This window comes from Gopherus evgoodei, unplaced genomic scaffold (genome assembly GCF_007399415.2).
Source record: "Gopherus evgoodei ecotype Sinaloan lineage unplaced genomic scaffold, rGopEvg1_v1.p scaffold_32_arrow_ctg1, whole genome shotgun sequence".
Lineage (NCBI taxonomy): Eukaryota > Metazoa > Chordata > Testudines > Testudinidae > Gopherus > Gopherus evgoodei.
In genome coordinates this window covers 540,264-562,963 of record NW_022059994.1, presented here as the reverse complement: position 1 = coordinate 562,963, position 22,700 = coordinate 540,264, and the positions used below count along the sequence as shown (strand labels likewise).

At 50.0% G+C, this 22,700-nt stretch overlaps 1 protein-coding gene across 5 annotated transcripts in view; it reads right to left on the bottom strand.

Moving 5' to 3' along the window:
* Nucleotides 1-22,700, bottom strand: part of LOC115640727 (zinc finger protein 420-like) — a 168,528-nt gene that overhangs the window by 132,090 nt on the left and 13,738 nt on the right. For 3 of the 5 annotated variants that reach the window (XM_030543644.1, XM_030543648.1, XM_030543652.1), the window contains exons 1-3: nt 15,098-15,131; nt 14,158-14,245; nt 13,178-13,304 (exon numbers count right to left, since the gene is read on the bottom strand). In XM_030543644.1, coding sequence (XP_030399504.1) covers nt 13,178-13,304; nt 14,158-14,181 — 151 coding nt within the window. In that variant the 5' untranslated portion in view covers nt 14,182-14,245; nt 15,098-15,131. Of the gene's footprint in view, nt 1-13,177; nt 13,305-14,157; nt 14,246-14,971; nt 15,048-15,097; nt 15,132-22,700 lie in introns of those variants that run through there. The other 2 variants (XM_030543646.1, XM_030543645.1) reach the window with 2 other exon arrangements.

Sequence of the window (22,700 nt, the reverse complement as noted above, 5' to 3'; positions counted from 1 at the left end):
TGGGCAGATCTGGGACCTGGGAACCTCGCTCTGACTTATTCACTGTCTTCTCCCCTCCCTTCTGCCTGGGAAAACTGGTTACTGGCCCATGTACTTGGGTGTTTCCTCTCCAGTAGAGATGTGATTGCTGCAACTGCTAAGTGGCTGTGTCACTGAGAGCAGCAGCTCTGGGACCCGCAGACCCATAGGGAGCCCCTCCCCCTTTGGTACAAACTCACCAGCAGGTCCCTGAGGCCCTTTGTGCAGAGTCACTGTTCTGCCCGGCCCCAGCCCTTTCCCCCAGGTCTCCCCATCACCTGCAGGCTGCGGCTCAGGGGCTGATGTGGGCAGAACCCGGGGCTGCCCTAGGGGCTGGTTCCAGGCACAGTGAAAGTCCCCACCAGTGCTGGGCACAGAGGAGGGGACTTTAATGAAGGTCTGTCCATGGCACAGCCCAAGCTGAGGAGCAACAGTTCCATAGCGTGGGCTCTCAGGCTGAGGAGGCAGCAGCACCTGATCCAAGCAGCTCAAGTCAAGGGCTCTAATATCAGGAGCAGAGAGAGACACACACACCACCCTCCTCCTCTCCCTCAGCCAGAACAGGAGCCCTCTACTATCAGCAGCTAGTGCCTGCAGCCCCCAGGGACAGGCAGAGGCTGATCCCATTGGCCCATCCGCACTCACCCCCTGCCAGAACTAGCAGTGACTCCGGTCTGACACAGGTGTGGCTGAGATCTGAATCCTGCCCAGAAATCAGACCAGGGCCCTGGGCAGCCCCCAACACACTGAAGACACAGACCCCACGAGCATGGGTGTGTCTGAAAATAATACACTGGGAGCAGGGGGGAGAGGGAGCTGGATATTTGCCTTATAGCTTCTGAACCCTGAGGGGACAGTCCCCTGCCCCTCAAGCCCCACTGCTTGTTTGACCGGTTCTAGGGGAAAAAATTCCCCTCTGGCTGCTGGGCAGGGCAGCCCCTCCCCATCTCCTGCTCCATGGGGAGTTACCTTGTGTCTCTCCCCTCCCCCTTCTCTTCTCCCTGCCCCTTGGCTCTGCCTTTCCCTCCCGTCTGCTTCCCAACACCCCACTCCGCTTTCCTTCTCAGTATCCCCCTACTCCGAATTGCCCTCTATTCCAGCCAGCCGTGCAAGAACTGCGCCCTGTAGGGGATTTGCGACCTAGCGTGCACTGAGCATGCTCAGTAACATCTGCTGAAGCCACTGCCCTTCACCCTGCCCTTACTTGGCTTAAAGATTCTGGGAACGGCTTTTAACAGGGGTCAGAAAAATTCCTGCTGCAGAAAGCGGCTCTCGCAGTGCCGGGCCCCGGGCGGGAATCGCAGCCAGCTCCGCTGGGAGCAGCCCGGGGCCAAACCTCCCCCTGCAGCCCGGGGGTGCCGGGGGGGGGCGGGTCTCTCTCACCTTCCCTCCGAGCGGGGCCCCCCGGGGCAGGGGCCGGGCCGGGCTGGGGGCTCTGCCCTGGGAGAGGCTCCTGGGGAGCAGCGGGAAGGGCCCTGCTGGAGATTCCCCTCTCCCGGCTGCAGCCAGGGCTCCGGGCTCCCAGCACCAGCCGCCGGGGCTCGGGGATCTCGCCAGGAGCCTGGGAGCCAGAGTCACCGCAGCGGCTGCGAGTCACTTCCTGCTGCCGGGCCGGAGCCCAGCGCTCGCTGCCCCACAGCCGCCTCCCGGCTGCTCCTGGGTCCTAGCGATCAACTCGGCGCGTTGCATCCCCCTGAGGCTCCACCTCCCCCATGCAGGGCCGCTTCTTCCAGCCCTGTGTAGGTGCCCTGCCTAGAAGCCACAGGGTCAATGGGGACAGAAAGGAGGGAGGCAGATCCCAGGAAAAGGGGGTTTCTGTGGAGACTGGGCATTGTTCCAGAGAGTCCCCCATATCATCAGGTTCACAGGAGTGATGGGTCCTGCCTGGTCCTGGAGAGGCTGCCCAGGCATGTTGCTCAGTGACACTGTCTCCGTGTGCGATTCATTCTGGTATAAAACCGGAACACGGAGCCCTTTGCCCGAGCTGGTCTCGTCTCCACACCCCCATCCATGGCTACCAGCCCTGGGCCGGAGCTACCAGCTCTGCTCCCCTGGCTCTCAGGTCAGGGAGCTGTCAGTGGCATGGCAGCAGGTCCATTCAGTGATTTGTAGGCCCCAATTCACCCATCCCTGGGGCTCTAGGCAACCCCCCCTCACGTCTGTCCCCTGCCCCCAGGGATTGTTAGGTTTCAGCTTTGAAATCTATCTGGCACCCTGGCAAATTCATATACTAACTCCTTTCCATGCTTACGGCTTTGCCCGCTGCCCCCACCCTGAGCACTGGCTCTGAACTCCCACAGGAAAGGGCATAAACGTGGGAAGTAGGGGCCACCCCCGACCCCATTGGCTCTGCCAGCTCCCAGGATCCAGGCCACCAGCCCTGGGGGATCCACCGCCAACCTCTGGGGTTCCTAAGCCATCCAGGGTCCCACCACTGCCCGCGGGCTCTGGAGCTAACCCTAGGTATGGCCCCAGCCTGGGGTGGTGAGGTACAGAGGGGATAAGGGGGGTACACTTCAGCACCCCCACCCTAAAAGTTGTTCCAGCACCACTGGGAAATGGGCCACACAAAACTTATTCCAACGGGACTCAGGTCAAATGAGCGCTTAGGTTTTTTCTTTGCTGCTTCCATTGGTACCCAGGAGATGGCATTGGTGTATCATGAATTTCCTCAATCCTTTTTTATCAGCAAATTTATACAGTTGATTCGTTTCAGGAATTGTATTTCATCATTAGCCCCTCCTATCAATTGGGACACCTCCTTTTAAGCAATTTCTCTTAATATCCCAAAGTGATACCTTGGTTTATATCTTTTTACATTTCTTCTTCCTTGTGACAGAAAGGATGTGCACAAATTGGAGACAGCCAACAGAGGACAACAAAAATGATTAGGGGGCTGAGGCACATGACTGACGAGGAGAGGCTGAGGGAACTGGGCTTACTTGGTCTGCAGAAGAGAATAGTGAGGGGGGATTTGATAGCTGCCTTTTGTGATGGGTTCTCTCATCGTGACCCCCTTGGGACTGTCACTTGATGCACTGAGACACCACTGAGCCTAACTCTTCTGCCACCATGGGCACCCCTTGCCTCTGCCTTGCTGAGCCAGACCCTCTAGGCCTCCTCCAGCACAGACAGAGATAGCGCCACACCCCCATGCAGAATACAGACACTGAAATCAGCTCATCTCTGGGGTGATTCAATTAAAGGGACTTACCTCATCTCCCAGTGCACAGCTCCAATGGGACCTGAACCCCAGATAAATCCATCTTACACTGTATAAAGTTTTATACAGTATAAGTTCACATTATTCACCCTCGTTCTCCAAGTGAAGAGAGACATGCGCAGATTGTTTACTCCCCAGGTAACAATTACTTACATTGGGTTTATTAATAAACAAAAGTGATTTTATTAAGTATAAAAGGTAGGATTTAAGTCGGGGCGGGCAAACTTTTTGGCCTGAGGGCCACATCAGGGTTGCAAACTATATGGAGGGCAGGTAGGGAAGGCTGGGCCTCCACAAATGGGATCCCTGTCCCCTATCCACCCCTCCCACTTCCTGCCCCGATTGCCTCCCTCAGAATCCGCGACCCAATCCCCCTTGCTCCTTGTCCCCTGACCGCCCCCTCCCCTAACTGTTCCCCCAGGACCTCACCCCCCTATCCAACATCCCCTTTTCCCTGTCCCCTAACTGCTACGACCCCTATCCACACCCATGCCCCCTGACAGGTCCCCTGGGACTCCCACACCGATTAAAACCCCCTTCCCTGTCCCGACCCCGCCGAACCTCCACCCCATCCAACCTCCCCCAGCTCCCTGTTCCCTGACTGCCTCAACCCCTATCTACACCCCCACCCCGACAGGCCCCCTGGGACTCCCAGGCCTATCCAACCACCCCCTGCTCCCTGTCTTCTGACTGCCCTTCCCGCAGAACCCCCAACCCATCCAACCCCTCTGCTCCCTGTCCCCTGACTGCGCTGACCCCTATCCACACCCTCATCCCCTGGACTCCCATGCCTATCCAGTCCCCCTGTTCCGTTCCCTGACCACTGCCCTAGAACCTCTACCCCATCCAACCGACCCCTGCTCCCTGTCCCGACTGCCCCCTGGAATCCCCCGCTCCCCACCCCCTTACCATGCCAGAGCCAACCACGCTGCCGCATTACCTGGCAGGAGCAGCGGGCTAGAGCGCTGGCAATCCACTGAGCTGAGGCTGCGGGGGAGGGGGAACAGCAGGGAAGGGGCCTTCCCGGCCAGGAGCTCAGGAGCAGGGCAGGACAGTCCCGCTGTAGTTTGCCCACCTCTGATTTAAGTGGTCAAAAGAGATAACAGACAGAACAATGCAGGTTACTATACAAATTGAAACAAACACGCCAGGCTAAGCTTAATACACTAAGAAACTGGTTACATGTAATATCTCACCATCAAAGATGTTCCAATAAGCTGCTTTCATAGATTAGATTCATTTCTAGTCCAGGCCCAATCCTTGCCCCTGTTCAGTCTCTCTTAGTTCCAGCAGACATCTTGGGTGGTAAGCAGCGGTCTCCTCACGACCCTCTCTCTGTCTTGCTTCACACCCTTATATAGATTTGGCCGAAGGCAGGAATCTTTTGCGTCTTTGTTTAAACATCCCCCCCACAGCCTTGTGGAAAAATATCAAATTCTAGATGGATTCTAGCATCAGGTGACACAGACACGTCTTCACATCACCCTTCCTCCTCACAGGCGTCCCAGAGACTTACAGGGAAACAAATCCATTTACAGCCCATTGCTTCTTGCTTCAGAAACTTGATGACTTTTAAGTACCATTAATGGCCCTCACTTAACATAACTACAATAGGACCTTGGATTTCTACTTCATATTTCTAACTTCAGATATAGGAATGATACATGCATACAAAGAGGATGAACACATTCAGCAGATTATAACCTTTCCAATAGTACATCACATAACACATTTTGCATAAAGCCTATTCCAGTTATGTCACATTCATATTCATATGTGTATTTCCATAAAGAATATGGAGTGCAACGTAACACCTTCAAGTACCAGAGGGAGGTTCCAAAGAGGATGGAGCTTGGCTGTTCTCAGTGGTGGCACATGACAGAACAAGGAGCAATGGTCTCAAGTTGCAGTGGGGGAGGTCTAGGTTGGATATTAGGAAACACTATTTCACTAGGAGGGCGGTGAAGCACTGGAATAGGTTACCTAGGGAGGTGGTGGAATCTCCTTGCATAGAGGTTTTTAAGGCCTGGCTTGACAAAGCCCTGGCTGGGACGATTTAGTTGGGATTGGACCTGCTCTGAGCAGGGGTTTGGACTGGATGACCTCCTGAGGTCCCTTTCAACCCTGATATTCTGTGATTCTAACTGAAGCAGGCAACTGAGCACAGGAGCAGAGTGTGGAAAAATAGAAGCAGAAAGCAAGAAGCAGGACCAAATCCAGCTACAGACATGGGACACTGAGCCTCTAGCAAACTCGGCTGCTGCTGGGTCATGTAGTAGCTAGCTCCACCCCTTCACCAATCAGGAAGTGCAATCAATCAGGCACACCCTACCAGATGCCCAGTGAGCTGCTGGGAGGTGGACCCTGCTGCACTGGGATCACAGACAGTCTGCTGCTACTGTAGGGAAAGACTAGATGTGGGGGATTTTTCAGAGCTTGGGTGCTCTTTTAGCACATGGTTGGAGAAGTGAGATTTTCATGTTGGCAGGGGGCACAGGATTCCTGGAACTGCGTCCACTGTCTGCTCAGTGACTATCAACTCTTCTATGGGTTCAAATCTATCATTTATTTTTCCTGTTTTCACTGTGTTTCGTGTACCAATTTTATTAAAGGTCTTTTAAAAAGTCAAAAATCTCTCCTTCTTGTGGGAATTCTCTGATGCGTGAGTTCCCACTGAATCTTTTTCCACCACTGGTGTATTTCTAGGATACCCCACTCTTGTGGATTCTCCGGTGTTTAGTGAGGTAGGAACTGTTACTGAAGCTTTTCCCACAGTCCAAACATTTATGAGTTTTCTCTCCCACGTGGATTGTCTGATGTGTAGTAAGGTGTGATTTCTGAATGAAACTTTTCCCACAGTCCAAACACGTATGGGGTTTCTCTCCTGTATGGATTCTCTGATGCGTAAGAAGGGATGATCTCTGACTAAAACTTTTCCCACAGTCCAAACATGTATAAGGTTTCTCTCCTGTATGGATTCTCTGATGTCTAAGAAGGACCGATCTCTGACTAAAACTTTTCCCACAGTCCAAACATGTATGGGGTTTTTGTCCTGTGTGCGTTCTCTGATGTACAGTAAGGTGTGAGCTCTGATTGAAACTTTTCCTGCACTCAAGACATTTATACGGTCTCTCTCCGGTGTGAATTCGGCGATGTTTAATAAGGTGTGCACTGTTACTGAAGCTTTTCCCACACTCAAGACATTTATAGGGTCTCTCTCCCGTGTGCAGTCTCTGATGCGTAATAAGGTAGGAGCTCAGACTGAAACATTTCCCGCAATCCAAGCAAATATGGGGTTTCCCTCCTGTGTGTTTTTGCTGATGTTTAATAAGGTTTGATCTCACGTTGAATCTTTTCCCACACTCGAGGCAGTTATAAGGTCTCTCTCCTGTGTGCAGCCTCTGGTGTATAAGAAGATCTGAGCTCTGAATGAAGGTTTTCCCACAGTCCAGGCATTTATAAGGTCGCTCCACCACGTGCATTCTGCCATGTTTAACAAGGCCTGAGCTCTTAATGAAGGTTTTCCCACAGTCCAAGCATTTATACGGTTTCTCGCCTGAGTGGTTTCTGTGAAGTGTAACAAGGTTTCTACTCACATTGAATCTCTTCCTACTCTCTAGGCATTTATAGGGTTTCTCTTCCCTGTGACATGTCTGCTGGGCTGTGGTTTCCTTGGGATCTTTGCATGTTGCCTCATATTGAATGGATTCATCCAGTTTCCTCCTGGGATAATTTCCCCCCTGCATCTCTGATCTGTGTCGATCTCCCCAGACTTTTCCCTGTTCCAAGTCCTGGGAAAAATTCCCTTCAGTTCTTCTCAAACACGTCTCCTGCGGTTCCACTTTCCCAGGACCTTCCTGCTGCTGATTCTCCTCCCTGTTCTCACTCACTGTCCTATCACCTGCTGGGAGAGAGAGAACCCAGGAGTCACTGCCTGTGCCGGGGAGAAAGGACAGAAAGGGGAATAGCGAAGAGGGAAAACACAACACAGTGACTGTTGGGAGATGTTGGATTCTGCCTCCACATCCCACCCAAACACTCTCAGGTAAATAAAGTCAGGGAGGAAATTCCCGACAGCTAACAGGATGAGTGGGAAGCCGTGACTGACATTTGCTGGGATGATATGACACCAGAACTGAGGGCTCTCACTCACTGCACATTTTGGGAGTCCCAGTTTTTCCTTCATTCGCCAGATGTTTCTGTCTCAGTTTCCCTGACCCCTCACCTGTACAGGTGCCTCTCGGGCTCTCTCTTTCCTTCGTGGCCTGGAGATCTGGGACCCACGGCTCTTCCCCTCGTTCCAGCCGGGCGATTAGGTCAGGTTTGGAAATGGGGAATCCTGCACAGAGGGTGAAATCAGACCAGATCAGGGTGCATATAGCATTGATAAAGCATCTGTCACAAAAGGCATTCCCTGAATTTAATCAGACCCTGAGCTGTGCTGGAAGGGGTGGGGATGTGGAATGCAAACAGATGGGAGACAGGGTCACTGAGCTCCCTTGGAAGAGGCAGACATGTGGGGAGATGTCCCAGGATCTGTGTGCTCTGGGGGACAACACATCTAGAGAGACGTACAAGCAGTGCTGGTCATGGTACATGTAGGTATCAATGACACTAAGGAATGTTAGGATAGGATTCACAGAGGCCAAAGGTAATCTGATAGGTAAGAGATTAGAATTCATTCTCTGAAATCCTTCCAGTTCCATGCGCAAGGCCAGGAAGACAGGCAGAATTGCAGGGTCTCAACAGATGATGGCGTAGGAAGGAGGGATTTAGCTTTATTATGAACCGGGGAAGGAAGAGACTGTATAAAATGGACGGGCTCCCACTAAACCAAAATGAAACCAGACTGCTGGCATGTCAAATTAAAACGGTGGTAGAGGGTTTTTCAAACTAAGGGCTGGGGAAAAGCGGACAAGTGCGGGGGAGGAAACAGTTCAGGCAGAAGCATCTCTTAAGGATGAATTTATTAAAGAGGTGTGTCATAAATATAAAGAGAAGGCTAACCATCTTTCTGTATACAGTAATATAAAATCCCTCCTGGCCAGAAGCACAAAATCCTTTTACCTGTAGTGCATTAAGAAGCTCAGGTAACCTGGCTGGAACCTGACCAAAAAGGCCAATAAGGGGACAAGACACTTTCAAATCTGGGGAGGGGGAAAAGTCTTTGTTTTGTCTGTTCTTTGTCTGTCTGTTCTGTGCGCTTGCCAGAGACAGATCAAGAAGGCAAGCAATCTGACTCCATTAGAATTAGTAAGTAATAATAAGGGAATTACTTTTATTTTGGCTGGTGATTTTCCTGCTCTAGAAGGAGGTTTTGTCTAGAGGGAGGCTTATCCCTGGATTTGTAACTTTAAGGTTTTGCCTAGAGGGAAGATCCTCTATACTCTTGAGTCTTTTGTTATTCTGTAAACTATTTACCATCCCGATTTTACAGAGGTGATTCTTTTACCTTTTCATTAATTAAAATTCTTTTAAGAACTTGATTGATTTTTCATTGTTTTAAGATCCAAGGGTTTGGGTCTGTGTTCACCTGTACCAATTTGTGAGGATATTTTTCTCAAGCCTCCCCAGGAAAGGGGGTGTAGGGGCTTGGGGGATTATTCTCAAGCCTGCCCAGGAAAAAGGATGTCAGGGCTTGGGGGGATATTTGGGGAAGGTAGGGCTCCAAGTGGCCCTCCCTAAATATCTGTTTAAATCACTTAGTGGTGGCAGTGTTACTTAATCCAAGGAATAGGAGAGTTTTTAACCTAAGCTGGTAGAAATAAGCTTAGGGAGTCTTCATGCGGGTCTCCACATCTACACCCTAAAGTTCAGAGTGGGGAGGGAACAGTGACAGGGTGACTCTATATCCTAGTACTGAGGCTAGGGAAGGAATTGGTAGAATATCGATCGGAGCTAGAGAGGAACAGTTATGCACAAAAATGTCCTATTGAAACATAACACACGAAGGCAAGCATATTGAGAAAACGTACAAATGCTTACGCACAAATATATAAGTATGCTTACATACAAATGTTTGAAGTCTACAAATACTAGTATGGCTGAACTACAGTGCCCGGGTTAAATGAGGTTATTGATATAACAGGTGTTCCAGAAAAGCGGTGGAATGAGGATAAACAATGGGACACAGTAACACAAGGGTACAAAATATATAGGAACAATAGAGTAGGTCACACTGGTGGGGCAGTGGTGCTATTACATGATAAATTAAAATAACCAGAGTCAAATAGGGTGAATATCTAAAATGAATCCAACTGTAAATGAGCCATAGAAATTGCATGCTTGAATAATAGGAGCATAGCGGTAGGAATATGCTATTGACCACCTGACCAGGATAGTGACAGTGACTGTGATATGCTAAGGGAGGTCAGAGAGGCTACAGCAGTAGAAAATGTAAAAATAAAAAGGGTGAGTTCATCCATCCTCCTACTGACAGGATAAATGTCACCTCAGGGCGATTCAGAGAGGAAATTTCTAGACACCATAAATCAGAGGTTGTCAAATTGTGAGCTTCATTCAGGTGGTCCGCAGATAGTTCTCTTTAAGCCAGTGGTTCCTAAACTGGGGTTCGTGAACCCCTGGGGGATTACGAAATGTTACAGGGGATTCTCAGGGAACAGTTCCTTAATGGCAGACAGAGCTGTCCCTAGGGACCCCGGGCAGCACAGAGCCAGCAGCCCGAAACCCTGAGGACTTCCAAGAGCTATGCAGATCAAAGCAAGCACATCCATCACACTGAGATTTAAACTTCAAGACTCCTTATAAGAAATGGAAAGGGAAGTAGAATTATTTTTTTAAACCGTTTATAAAATTAAATAGGCAGCTAGTATTGTTTTAAAATTATTATGAAGAACAAGTTTAAGCTTTGCTGTACCGTGCGTTGTTTGCCTGGACTGCTCAAGACCTGAATGTTTGTGTAGCAGGAACTCTTTGAGTTGGCTTCTTAAATACCTTCATGCTGTTTCACATCTGAAACTCTTTCATGAAACATAGGAGCCTTGTCTTATAACAGGCTTATTCAAAGTGATACAAGCGACAAAAGTGAGATCTTGGAAGAGTGTTGCCATTTTCATAATGTAATAAAAATACCGTAATGATAAATAATAATTAATAATAAATAGTGTGTAATGAGCATGTCGTAAAACCAAATTTTATATTTCCAAGATCACTGCTTTTATAATTTATACTCAGGTAAGGGAGAAAATCCCTGGAAATATTCATTTTTAGGAGGGGTTCATGAGACTTGACATTTTAGTGAAAGGGGTTAATGTATTGTTAAAGTTTGGGAACCACTGCTCTAAGCCTAAGAGAACTCCCATTGACTCTTACAAGTCAATGGGAGTTAAGCAGCAGTAGGTTTGGTGGGGGTGCTGCTAGGTGTTTTGTAGGATCAAGACCTTATTTGCAAGCTCTTTGAAGCAGATATCTGCCTGCAAACTCCAAGCCATGTGTTAACGTGCTCTAGGGCCTATAAAAACTCAATGAGTCCACTGTGAGGTTTTGAGTTGGTGACGCACACCATGTGCAACCAGGAGAACTTTGCCTGTTTCTACAGGGCTCTGTTGTATTTGCACAGCGTGGCTCCTAAACAGTCATTTAAAATACCCATCATCAACCACTTGATATTTTACTTTACTTCGTATTTTCAGTGTTGTCACTGCTTTGTTTGTGATTTTTTTTTGCTCTTTGTCTCATGTTGTTACTTATTTTTAATGTTCTATGTGGGTGAAGTATTAATCAAATTAGAGTGGACATTTCAGAGAAATTGCACAAGCCTGAGCGAATGCCTTTTACTCTCCTTTCCAGTATCAGAAAATATTGCAGTAATATTTGCAATGAGAGCATGACTATTTCTAGTTGACTCACAGATTTGTTTAGTGTCTTAAAGCTGAGCTGTGTGCAGATAATATGCATATAAGAGAGATAGTTAATTATTAATAAGGGTTTTTTTATATAGCGCTTTTATCCAAAGTGCTTTACCATAGCTAATGGTACAATCAACATTTGGAAAGATCATTACATGGTCCGCCGAAACCTTCAGCAATTTTCAAATGGTCCACGGAAAAAATGTTTGAGAACCACTGCCATAAATTATTGCTTCTTGGAGCAGCTAGTCCTCAAGCCCGCCAGTGGAGAGGCAATTCTTGATTTAGTCCGAAGTGGAGGACAGGATCTGGTCCAAGTGGTAACTATAGCTGAACCGTTCAGTAAAAGTGACCTGTAATGTAATTAAATTGAATATCCTTATAGGAAGGAAAACACCAAAAAGTCTAACTTCAGTACAGGGCAAATTGGTTGAAATTATGGTAAAGGAAAGAATTAACAGACACATAGATGAACATAGTATGTTGGGGAAGAGACAACATAGCTTTTGTAAAGAGAAATCACACCTCACCAATCTATTAGAATTCTTTGAGAGTGTCAACAATAATGTGGACCCATATTTATCTTTAACAAGGGAAACTACACAAGAATGAAGATGCTAGACAGACAGAAATTAAAAAGCGCACTCCCCAGGGTAAAATGCCTGCAAGCAACATGGAGACTACTTAAAAACGCACTAGGAGGACCAAAAAAAATGCCACCATGGCTAAACAGCAGAGAAACAGAGGCCATTAGAGGCAAAAAACACATTTCCAAATTTGGGAATCCTGGTAGGGATAATAGAAAGGAGCGCAAACTCAGGCAAGCTAATTATAAAAGTACAAGGCCAAGAAAGAATTAGAGAAACAACTTGCTAAAGATGCAAAAATTAACAGTAATTTTCTTTTTAAGGATACGTGAAAGAGGAAGCCTACTGAACAGGCAGTGGGGCCACTAGATGACAAAGACTCTATGAAAACAAAGCCACTGTCGGGAAGATAAATGAATTTTTTGCATTGGTCTTCACTGCAGAAGGTGTAGGGAGACACTCATATCAGAGTTATTCTTTTGGGGGGACATCTTTGAAGTCCATATTTATCCCAGAAGATGTTTTAGACCAAACTGATAAATTAAACAGTAATAAGGAACCAGGTTCAGGTGGTATTCGCCCAAGAGTTCTGAAGGAACTAAAATATGAAATAGCAGAGCTATTGATTGTAACTTCAGCCTCTGTACTAGATTAATACACACAAGAGGAAGTATTTTTTCACACAATGCAGAGTTAGCCTGTGGAACTCATTGTTGATGGATGTTGTGATGGCCAAAAAAGTATAACTGGGTTCAAAAAAGCAGCAAAGAGTCCTGTGGCACCTTATAGACTAACAGACGTATTGGAGCATGAGCTTTCGTGGGTGAATACCAACTTCATTGGCTGCATCAAAAAAGAACTAGAAAACTTCACGGAGAATAGGTCCAGCTAGGGCTATTAGCCAAGATGGTCAGGAACTCAACCCCATGCCTGGAGTGATGGTGAACATCTGGCTAACGGCAGTTGGGAATGGAAAACGGGTGCGGGTGACTCCATAATTCCTGGTCCCACCCTGGAGTCCGCACCTCAGCCGGAGTCCTCACCCCCTTGCATCCCAAACCTCTGTCCTAGCCCTAAGCCCCTCATCCCTAGCCCAACCCCAGGGCCTCCACCCCCAGCCAGAGCCCTCATAGCTTTGCACCCTCTGCCCCAGGTCTGAGCCCCTTCCCACACTCTGAACCCCTTGGCCCTACTCCCGCCACAAGATGTGTCACACGTCACCTCCATATTGGTGCACATAACAAAATTAATTTTTCCCACTTCTGAGTGGAATGAGAGGGAACACTGAGGCAAGTGTTATGTTCTTACGTTTCTGATTCCCCTATCCCACTAGAGGGGATATGAAGATGAAAGTCTCTCACACTAGAGCTGGGGACTATGTGACCCTCCTCCCCCAATCCAACTAACCAGGGAAGAACTGACCAGAGTCAGACATGCAGACCCCACGGTTTCTAATAACTGAGGGGACAGGAATCTCTTACCCAGTGAGGTCACCGTCTCGTAGTTCTCTTGCATGACATCCCTGTAGAGGGCTCTCTGAGCGGGGTCCAGCAGAGCCCCCTGCCCCTGGGTGAAATACACAGCCACTTCCTCGAAGGTCACCGGCATCTGAAACAACAAGAGTCCCCCACTCAGCACCTGCTACCCCAGCCACAATTCGTTGGGGAGAAAGGTCAATAAAATGGAAGCTCTGGGAAAGCCAGAGTAGCAGAATCCCACTCCCACCCTGCTCAGAGCAGCCAGGAAGCTCCAGGGGGTGGGGAGAAGGTGAGAGCTCCTTGTCTCCCCAGCACACGGAACAGGGCAGGGTCTTCTCATTTCCCACACTCCTGCCAGCCACAGGCTGATACGGGAACCAGAGCTCTGAGCCGGGGATGGGGACAGGAATCCTGACAGCTTCCCTGTGTATTTCACAGCAGCCTCTGGCCAGTGGGATCAGGCTCCAGCATTGGGAGTCTGGTCAGTTTTCCCAGCCCTGCCCAGGGGGGTGTTTCCTGGTTCAGAAATGGGGGAATGTTCACCCCTACCGCCTCCTCGTCAAGGGGCCTGTTCAGAACATCAGGTTCCAAGTTGAATGTGTCCCAGGAGGTTTATAACACCTTGTGTCCCCACTCCACCTCCCCTGTGTGTTTCTAGCTCCTCCCCCGCCACAACAACCAGAGCCGGATCCAGGCACCAGCGAAGGAAGCAGGTGCCTGGGGCGGCCAACAGAAAGGGGCGGCACTCTGTCCATTGTTGGGGTGGCACGTCCGGGTCTGCTGTGGCAGCACTTTGGCGGTGGGTCCTTCGGTGCCTTGCTTCGTCTTCAGAGGCACTTCAGCGGCGGGTCCTTCACTCCCCTTTCCTCTTCGGCGGCCGCTCAATCGGGTTTTCCTTTTTTTTTCTTCACCGGTTGGAGCTGCAAAAAAGCTGGAGTCGGCCCTGACAACAACCCCCCTGCAGCTCCCTGAAAATCTCCTACCTGAGCTGGCTCCATCACAGCCATTTCTCTTCCCTGTCCCCTGGATGATGGGCAGATCTGGAGCAAAACGTGGACCTGATTCCTCAGCCTGTCAGGGCGATAGGGGCAGGTTACAGAACGGACTTGAGTCCACATCATACCCCAGTTTCCCCCAGGCTCCCTCCCTGCAGACAGACGCTCTGGACTCTGCCATGCTAGGAAAACCCTTAGTCACTTTATAACAACACAGACCCGGGGCAGGGACAGACAGGCAGAGGCTGATCCCACTGGCCCATCCGCACTTACCCCCTGCCAGAACTAGCAGTGACTCTGGTCAGACACCGGTGTGGCTGAGATCTGAATCCTGCCCAGAAATCAGACCAGGGCCCTGGGCAGCCCCCAACACTCAATAATACATCGAGAGCAGGGTGTGCAGGGGGAGGGGGCTGGATATTTGCCTTGGTGCTTCTGAGCCCTTGGGCAGAAGCCTCCACCAACCCCCAAAGCATCATTGCCTAGTTGCGGTAAAATAATTCCCCTCTGGCTGCAGAGTGGGGCAGCCCCTCACCCTCTCCTGCCCTATGGGGTGGGGGAGCTGCTCTTGTATCTCCCCTTCTCCTTCTCTCCAACCCCTCCCTTCCCCAGCCAATATGCTCTGCAGTGCCCCTCACCACTGAGAGTTTTCTTCTACTGCAGCCCTGTTCCCATCCGCCCCATAAGGCTCCCGATTGCCCTGCATCGCCCCATCCTCCTTTCAGCGCCCCCCTGCCTCCATCCTGCGCCTCCCTATTCCCTCTCAATGCCCTCTTATCTGCACCCCCGGCCCCGCACACACCGGGGCTGGCGGCAGCTTTCCCGGGCCCCGGGCGGGAATCGCAGCCAGCTCCGCTGGGAGCAGCCTGGGGCCAAACCTCCCCCTGCAGCCTGGGGGTGACTGGCCGGGGGGGCGGGTCTCTCTCACCTTCCCTCCGAGCGCCGGGCTGGGGGCTCTGCCCTGGAGAGGCTCCTGGGGAGCAGCGGGAAGGGCCCTGCTGGAGATTCCCCTCTCCCGGCTGCAGCCAGGGCTCCGGGCTCCCAGCACCAGCCGCCGGGGCTCGGGGATCTCGCCAGGAGCCTGGGAGCCAGAGTCACCGCAGCGGCTGCGAGTCACTTCCTGCTGCCGGGCCGGAGCCCAGCGCTCGCTGCCCCCGAGCCGCCTCCCGGCTGCTCCTGGGTCCTAGCGATCAACTCGGCTCAATGCAGCCCCCTGCCCCCTGGGGCCCCACCGCCCCTTGGCAGGGGCAGCTGCTCCCAGCGCTATGTAGGTGCCCTGCCTAGAAACCACAGGATCGGGGGGGGGGGCAGAAAGGGGCCGGGCAGCTCCCGGGGAGGGGGAGAAAGGGGGTTTCTATGGAGACTGGGCGTTGTTCCAGACAGGGAGTCCCCAGTGTCTACATGGACACAGGGTGATGGGTTCGGGTCCTGGTCCTAGAGAGGCTGCCCAGGACACGTTTCTCGGTGACACCATCTGACTCAGTGTGTAAGTCCCTCGAGTACAAAACTGGTACACACACCCCCATCCCTGGCTACCAGCCCTGGAGCTGTCAGTGCCATGGCAACAGGTTCATTCAATGATTTGTAGGCCCAGATTCACCGACCCCGTGGCTCAAGGCAACCCCCCCATGTCTGCCTCCTACCCCAAGGAATCTCAACTACACCTCACCCAGCTGGCTCCCCCATATGGCCACTGAGTCCTGGTCCCCATCCAGAGCCTGGATATCAGCAGCAAAGCTCCAGCCAGCCTGGTTCAGGATGTCTTGGTGCTCTGCCCACTTAGGGTTGGCTCCAGGGTGAAAATTTTTCCTGGGGGAATGAGGGTTTCAGCACCACTCACTGACTGGCACCCATGCTGTGCTCAGCCCAAGCTACAATGGATCCCTCCAGGGTTAGGGGTCCAGCAGAGAGGGGTAGGGGGCAGTTGATTCAGTAGCTGTTGTGGCCAGAGGGATCTGGGTCCTGCTCAGAGAGAGGAGGCTGGGCTCCATCTCTCTCTGTTTTCCAGCCTGGGTCACAAGCTCCTGCCTCCTCCATCGGGTTCTGGGAGCCCTAACCGCACAGCTGCTGCTCCCCGAGCAGAGTCTGTGCTGGGGAGAGACCTTCAGCAAAGGTCCCTCTTTGCCCAGCTCAGCTGGAGATGTTCACTAGGCCAGAGCAAGAGCCTGACTCGGCAGCCCAGGGTTTGGGGCACCTGCCTGGGAGGGCCCCATCCCCTTTCCCAAGGACTCTGTAATGACACCCAATGTTCAGCAGGAAAGACTGAGGGAGCCCGACGTTGGATGATCCCATGGCCCAGTGGTGAGAGCACTCTCCTTTAAGTAATATTTAATCGGGGCATTTTTAGTAAAAGTCATAGATAGGTCACGGGCAATAAAAAAAATTCATGGAAGCCCATGACCTGTCCATGACTTTTACTATAAATACTCGTGATGACTAAACCTCTGCTCCTGTGGCCCCGCTACTCTGGGGGGGCCCTGCTCCAGCAGTGAAGGTGGATGGGCCCCAGTGGCCCGCTGCTCAAAGGACCCCAAAGACCACTCTTCTGATGGTCTCTGGGGCTGCCCCATGGCCAATGCTCCGGCCGCTCCTGGGATTGCTACTGATGCTTGGATGCTCTCAGGGCATGGGAATGTTGTACATTCAAGCAAAATTTATGTCCAAAAATATGTCAGAGGCTCCTGAGTTTCATGGAATCCTCGGCTCAGGCATGGCAGGATGTTGTAAATAAGAGGGAGTTGGACAGTGGTGGCTTGCTGACTTTTCAGGGCTAGGGTACTGGTTGAGAGAAGGGGGCTTTCCTGACCAGGGCAGAAGATGAATCATATTGGGATACCTCTGGATGAAGTGCCCAAGTTCCCCATAGGCATACGTCTGTGGCTCACTTCTGGTTCTTTACTATGACAGTACAATAGGGTTGAAGCTGGGCAGCCAGTGCGGGTTGAAAATTGGACTTTCTAGTCAGCAATCAGCCAGGTGATCGATGGTGATGCACAGCTTGGCTACAGCCACTGGGTCAGATGAGGGCTCTACCTGGCATCGGAAATAGGAATGTTCTGCTGCTTCATTCCATCTGGTGCCAGCCGCTAAGGGTTGGAATTCTACAGCGCACCTGGTAACAGGGCTAGTCCCCTGGTGTAAGTCCCGAAGTCTGGTCTCAGCAGAATGGGTGCAATTTGGGTCATTGAAGACAGCCAACATGTCTCAGCTGAATTCCTCAAGATGCCCTAGCAAGGGGCTGGAAGTTCTAGGGCAGGAAATACCCAGACTAGGGCTTTCCCCACTAATAGGTTGATAACGAACCCCACTTGGGCCTGGTCACTGGGAAATGAACGGGGTCGTAGTATGAACAGGAGCCCGTACTGATTCAGGAAGCCGTGAAATTTCCTACAGCCAATCAGGTCTCCGATCTTTCTCTCTTGGGTGGTTGTGTCTAATGGTCAGAACCATGGGGATGGCCAGGCCAGGAGGGTAGAGTGAAATCAAGCTGGAGACAAGAATCGGGACCACAGGGCACCCGGGATCATCGTCAAGAGCAGAGCCATAAGCATGAAAAGGAGTCAATTTATGAATTTGCCAGGGTGCCAGATAGATTTCAAAGCTGAAACCTAACAAACTAGGCCTAGATATAATAGAATCCAACATAATCCCTTGTATTAAGTCCCAGGAACATTAGCTTACTAGTTTTAATGATGGGGCCTTTTCAGGTCCACTTTTAAGTTGAACTGTGTTTCTCACATCAGGACACATGCTTATCCTCAACCAAACAACAATTTATTAATTCACCCAGAGTCACATCAATATACAATCCGCAGTTCGCCACCAAAGTGCAGACACAATCAAAGTGCTAGGTGTATACAACACACACAATACAGTCTTGCAAGCAATTCTCACAGGCTAACGTTGAGGCTCAGCAGTTCTATCAAGGAACAAAGTACCAAGATTTCTGATTACATTGACTTGTGACCATCAATTCTAAATTCCTAACACATTTATCACACTTCCCAGGGTGCACTTGTCTGCAAGGCACTTTGAAGAATGTGGTTAATACAGTTTGACTGGACTGGTCTGAAAGAGACAAGTTTAGAGTATTAAAAACAATTGCTAAAAGCAGTTCTTTTCAATCTGTCAGGCCAATTTGCTTGGGCTTACAAAGAAGTTAAAATATGGTTACTTGATGTCTCATTAGAGACCACAGACTCAGCAAGATAACTCACAGTAATTTATATGAAAGAACAGAAGGTGAAATACAATCCTTGAAATGAAATCTCACCACTTCTTATCCATATAATCCTGGGCTGGGGGAAGAGTTCTTTCCACATCTGGTCCGGGAGTGAGTCGTTCTTAGGATTTTCACTTTCTTGTTGGGTTCAGTCAACTCTCTTCAGCATGTGGCGACTTCAGTTTATATACCGTAATTTCAGGGCTTATAGAAAAGGGCCACACACACATTCCTATCGGACTCAGGTCAAGTAAGCACTTAGGTTTTTCCCTTTGCTGCTTCTATTGGTATCCAGTAGGTGGCGTCAGTGTATCACAAATTTCTTCAGTCTTTTTTTTTATCAGAGGTTTTATACATTTGATTCATTTCAAGCATTGTATTTCATCGTTAGCCCCTTCTATCGATTGCGACACCCCCTTTTAACCAATTTCTCTTAATATCCCAAAGTGATACCCTGGTTTATATCTTTTTACATTTCTTCTTCCTTGTGCCAGACAATTCTTAGAGTGCAACATTTACAATGAAACCCAACAGAACCTTTATACTCTTCTAAATTTAGAGGACATACTCCATACATTCTTTGATTGTACATAAGCATTTCACCTTATTTAGGACATACAACAGAACAAGAGACATTTTCCACCTACAGAAGGCTGTAGATCTGAGTCACAATCACAACGCAAACACGTGTGGATTTTAATTTGGGATGAAAGATGATGCACAGTATATTTGATTTACAAGGAAAACAATGTATAGTTTATACTTTGGGGCAAAAACATTTTGCAAAGGCAAGCAGGGTGTAACCATAGTTTGGTAACTTAGAGTTCTTTTTAGCTAGGCTGGGAGGGAGAAAGAGGTATATACATAAGCAGATAATGAGATATTCTTGCCTAGCTGATTAACAGTACTCTGATTTAGACATTTTAGTTTCTATTCTTGGGGAGAGGAAATCCCAACCTTGGCTGATCTACGGGTTCTTAGACAAGGTGTGTCATATAATATGAACCATTTTTTTGTTGTCTTTACTTCTTAGGTGGATCCTATTTTGGGATAAACAAAGGTGGCCTTTTCTATTTTTCTGAGGGCCAGAAAGAACCAGTAACTATTAATCATTCAAAGGCATATCTGTTCCCTACATCCATCACAGAGCCAAGGGTGAAAGGCAGGGATCAAAAGCTGAAAGCCAGAGTCAATGGGTGAGCCAGAAGCATATTCAGGAAGCAGAGCCAAGGGTTGCAAAGATGGAGAAGGACAGGAACTGAAGTAGGAAGCTGGGCCCAAGAGCAGACTGGTGAGAAGCAGAAAGCAAGAAGCAGGACCAAATGCAGCTGCAAGCGTGGAACGCATTGAGCTTCCAGTGAGCCCCAGCTGCTGCTGGGTCAGGAAGTAGCTAGTTCCACCCCTTCACCAATCAGGAAGTGCAATCAATCAGGCACACCCTACCAGATGCCCAGTGAGCTGCTGGGAGACGGACCCTGCTGCAGCATAATGACAGATTTCAGAGTAGTAGCCATGTTAGTCTGTATCAGCAAAAAGAACAGGAGTACTTGTGGCACCTTAGAGACTAACAAATTTATCTGAGCATAAGCTTTCGTGGGCTAAAACTTACTTCATTGGATGCATGCAGTGGAAAATACACTTCACCTTCAGCCCCCAACTAAAACCTCTCCAGCGCATCATCAGGGATCTACAGCCTATCCTGAAGGGTGATCTATCACTCTCACAGGTCTTGGGAGACAGGCCAGTCCCTGCTTACAGACAGCCCCCAACCTGAAGCAAATACTCACCAGCAACCACACCACACAACAAAAACACTAACCCAGGAATCTATCCGTGCAACAAAGCCCCTTGCCAATTCTGTCCACATATCTATTCAAGAGACACCATCATAGGACCTAATCACATCAGCTAAGCCATCAGGGGCTTGTTCAACTGCACATTTACCAATGTGCTATGTACATTGCCCAAACTGGACAGTCTCTACGCAAAAGCATAAATGACACAAATCAGACGTCAAGAATTGTAACATTCAAAAACCAGTTGGAGAACACATCAATCTCCCTGGTCACTTGATTACAGACCTAAAAGTCGCAATATTACAACAAAAAAACTTCAAAAACAGACTCCAATGGCAGACTGCTGAATTGGAATTAATTTGCAAACTGGACACCATTAAATTAGGCTTGAATAAAGACTGGGAGTGGATGGGTCATTACACAAAGTAAAACTATTTCCCCATGTTTATTCCCCCCCCCCCCCCCACTGCTCCTCACACCTTCTTGTCAACTGCTGGAGATGGACCATTTTGATTACCACTACAAAAAGGTTCCCCCCCCCCCCGCTGGTAATAGCTCACCTTAACAGATTACTCTTGTTATAATGCAGTGGTCCCCAACACGGTGCCCGTGGGCACCATGGCACCCGCCGGGGCATTTATGCGTGCCCGCCTAGTGCCCAGTAGGGGAGAGAAGCCGTGGCCTCACATCTGATGGGGACAGAGAACTCAGGCTGCGGGCGCGGTGTTCTCTGTTCCTGGCAGGCGCGGGGCACGCCTAGTGCCCAGCAGGGGAGAGAAGCTGTGGCTCCATGCCTGCCGGGGACAGACAACTCTGGGGCTGCAGGCGTTGCTGTTCTTGGTTCCTGGCAGGCGCGGGGCCGCGGCTTCTCTCCGGCTTAAGCCGTGGTCCTGCACCTGCCTGGGACCAAGAACACCGGAGCCCACTTGGCAAAAAAAGAACCACCAATCCGCTCTGGAACTGAGACAAAGCAAATGTCAGAGTCGGAGGGAAACACTGGGAAAGTTCTGAGTCACTCAAATGCAGGGACCGAGGGCCAGAGCCCAGCTGGTGTAAATTGGCGTACATCCCTTGAAGTCAACAGAGCCTGGGGATCTGGCCCCTCCAGATAGTCGAGAAGGCATTTAGCGCTACTCTGACACACCCATACGCCCCACATGCTTCATCAGTAGAATGTTCTCTGCTGACCTTGTTCCAGCATCACGCTTGGTGCCTGCTAAGGCACCATGAGGCAGCTCTCCTGGATGCAAATTGTGCTTTAAATCCCATCCCAACATTGCACGTGTCTGTCTGAGGGCTTTCGGTAGGTCGACAGCACGTTCGCAAGTCCCGATCGATTCTCCCATTTGACAGGTGGCAAAGTGACTCACCCAAGTGGCAAATCCAGGAACAGATGTCCTGAATCCCAGCCCGTTCCTGCTCTAACCATTAGACATGCTGCTTTCGACAGGAACACAAGAATGTATTATTGTTGCTGGGGCAGGCAATGTCACAGCAAGACTATGCAGCTGGCGGTGCTCGGACAAGTCTCTCTGTGTCAGTCAGCACCCACTGAAGTCATATGGATAGAGACAGGGTCGGCAGGCCCCCAACCTGAGTCTTTTACCACTTTGCCATATCATCTGTTGGTGAATGCAGAGCCAAATTCAAGCCAGGCATGAGCTGCAGTTTGTCGAGGAAGCTAGCCGACCTGACTACCCTGCGCTCCTCTGGGCCCATTTATAGATAATGAACGGTCCTGTGATGTTACAGGGGGTTACTGTGGTCTACATGAGAGTAGCACCTAGGGACTGTGCCTGAGATCATGGCCCCCCGGTGCCAGGCACTGTACATATACATGGAGAGATTGTCCCGTCCCGGAAGCATTTCCCATCTAAATCAGAGGTGGCCCCTCCCCTACTGCCCCCCTCCCCCGCAGCCTTAGCTCACTGCCCTGCCAGTGCTCTGGATGGCGGGGCTGCGAGCTCCTACTGGGCAGTGCGGCTGCAAGATCTGCTGGCCTGCCTTGGTGCTCTAGACTGCACGGCGGTGTGGCTGGCTCCGGCAGGACAGCATGGCTGCCAGTCCTGGTGCTCTGAGCGGCATGGTAAGGAGGTGGGGAGGGGTAGGGTTGGATAAGGGGCAGAAGGTCCTGGGGGGCAGTCAGGGGCCAGGGGCTTAAGCTGGGGAGAAGTCGCGGCCCCACGCCTGCTGAGGACAGAGAACTCCGGGGCTGCGGGTGCCGGTGTTCTCTGTCCTTGCGGCTTGTCTCCAGCTTCTCTCTGGATTCATATATTATGTAATATTAAATATGATGTTTTTCATATTATTTAATGTGCAAGTACAAAATAAGCCTTGAAAAATTGTTGGCGCCCGCCACACTCTTCTGAAAACATGAACGTGCTACTGGCCACAGAAAGGTTGGGGACCACTGTTATAATGTGTATGGTAACACCCATTGTTTCATATTCTCTGTGTGTATATCTATATATTATCTATATAGATAGATAGATAGATATCTCCTACTGTATTTT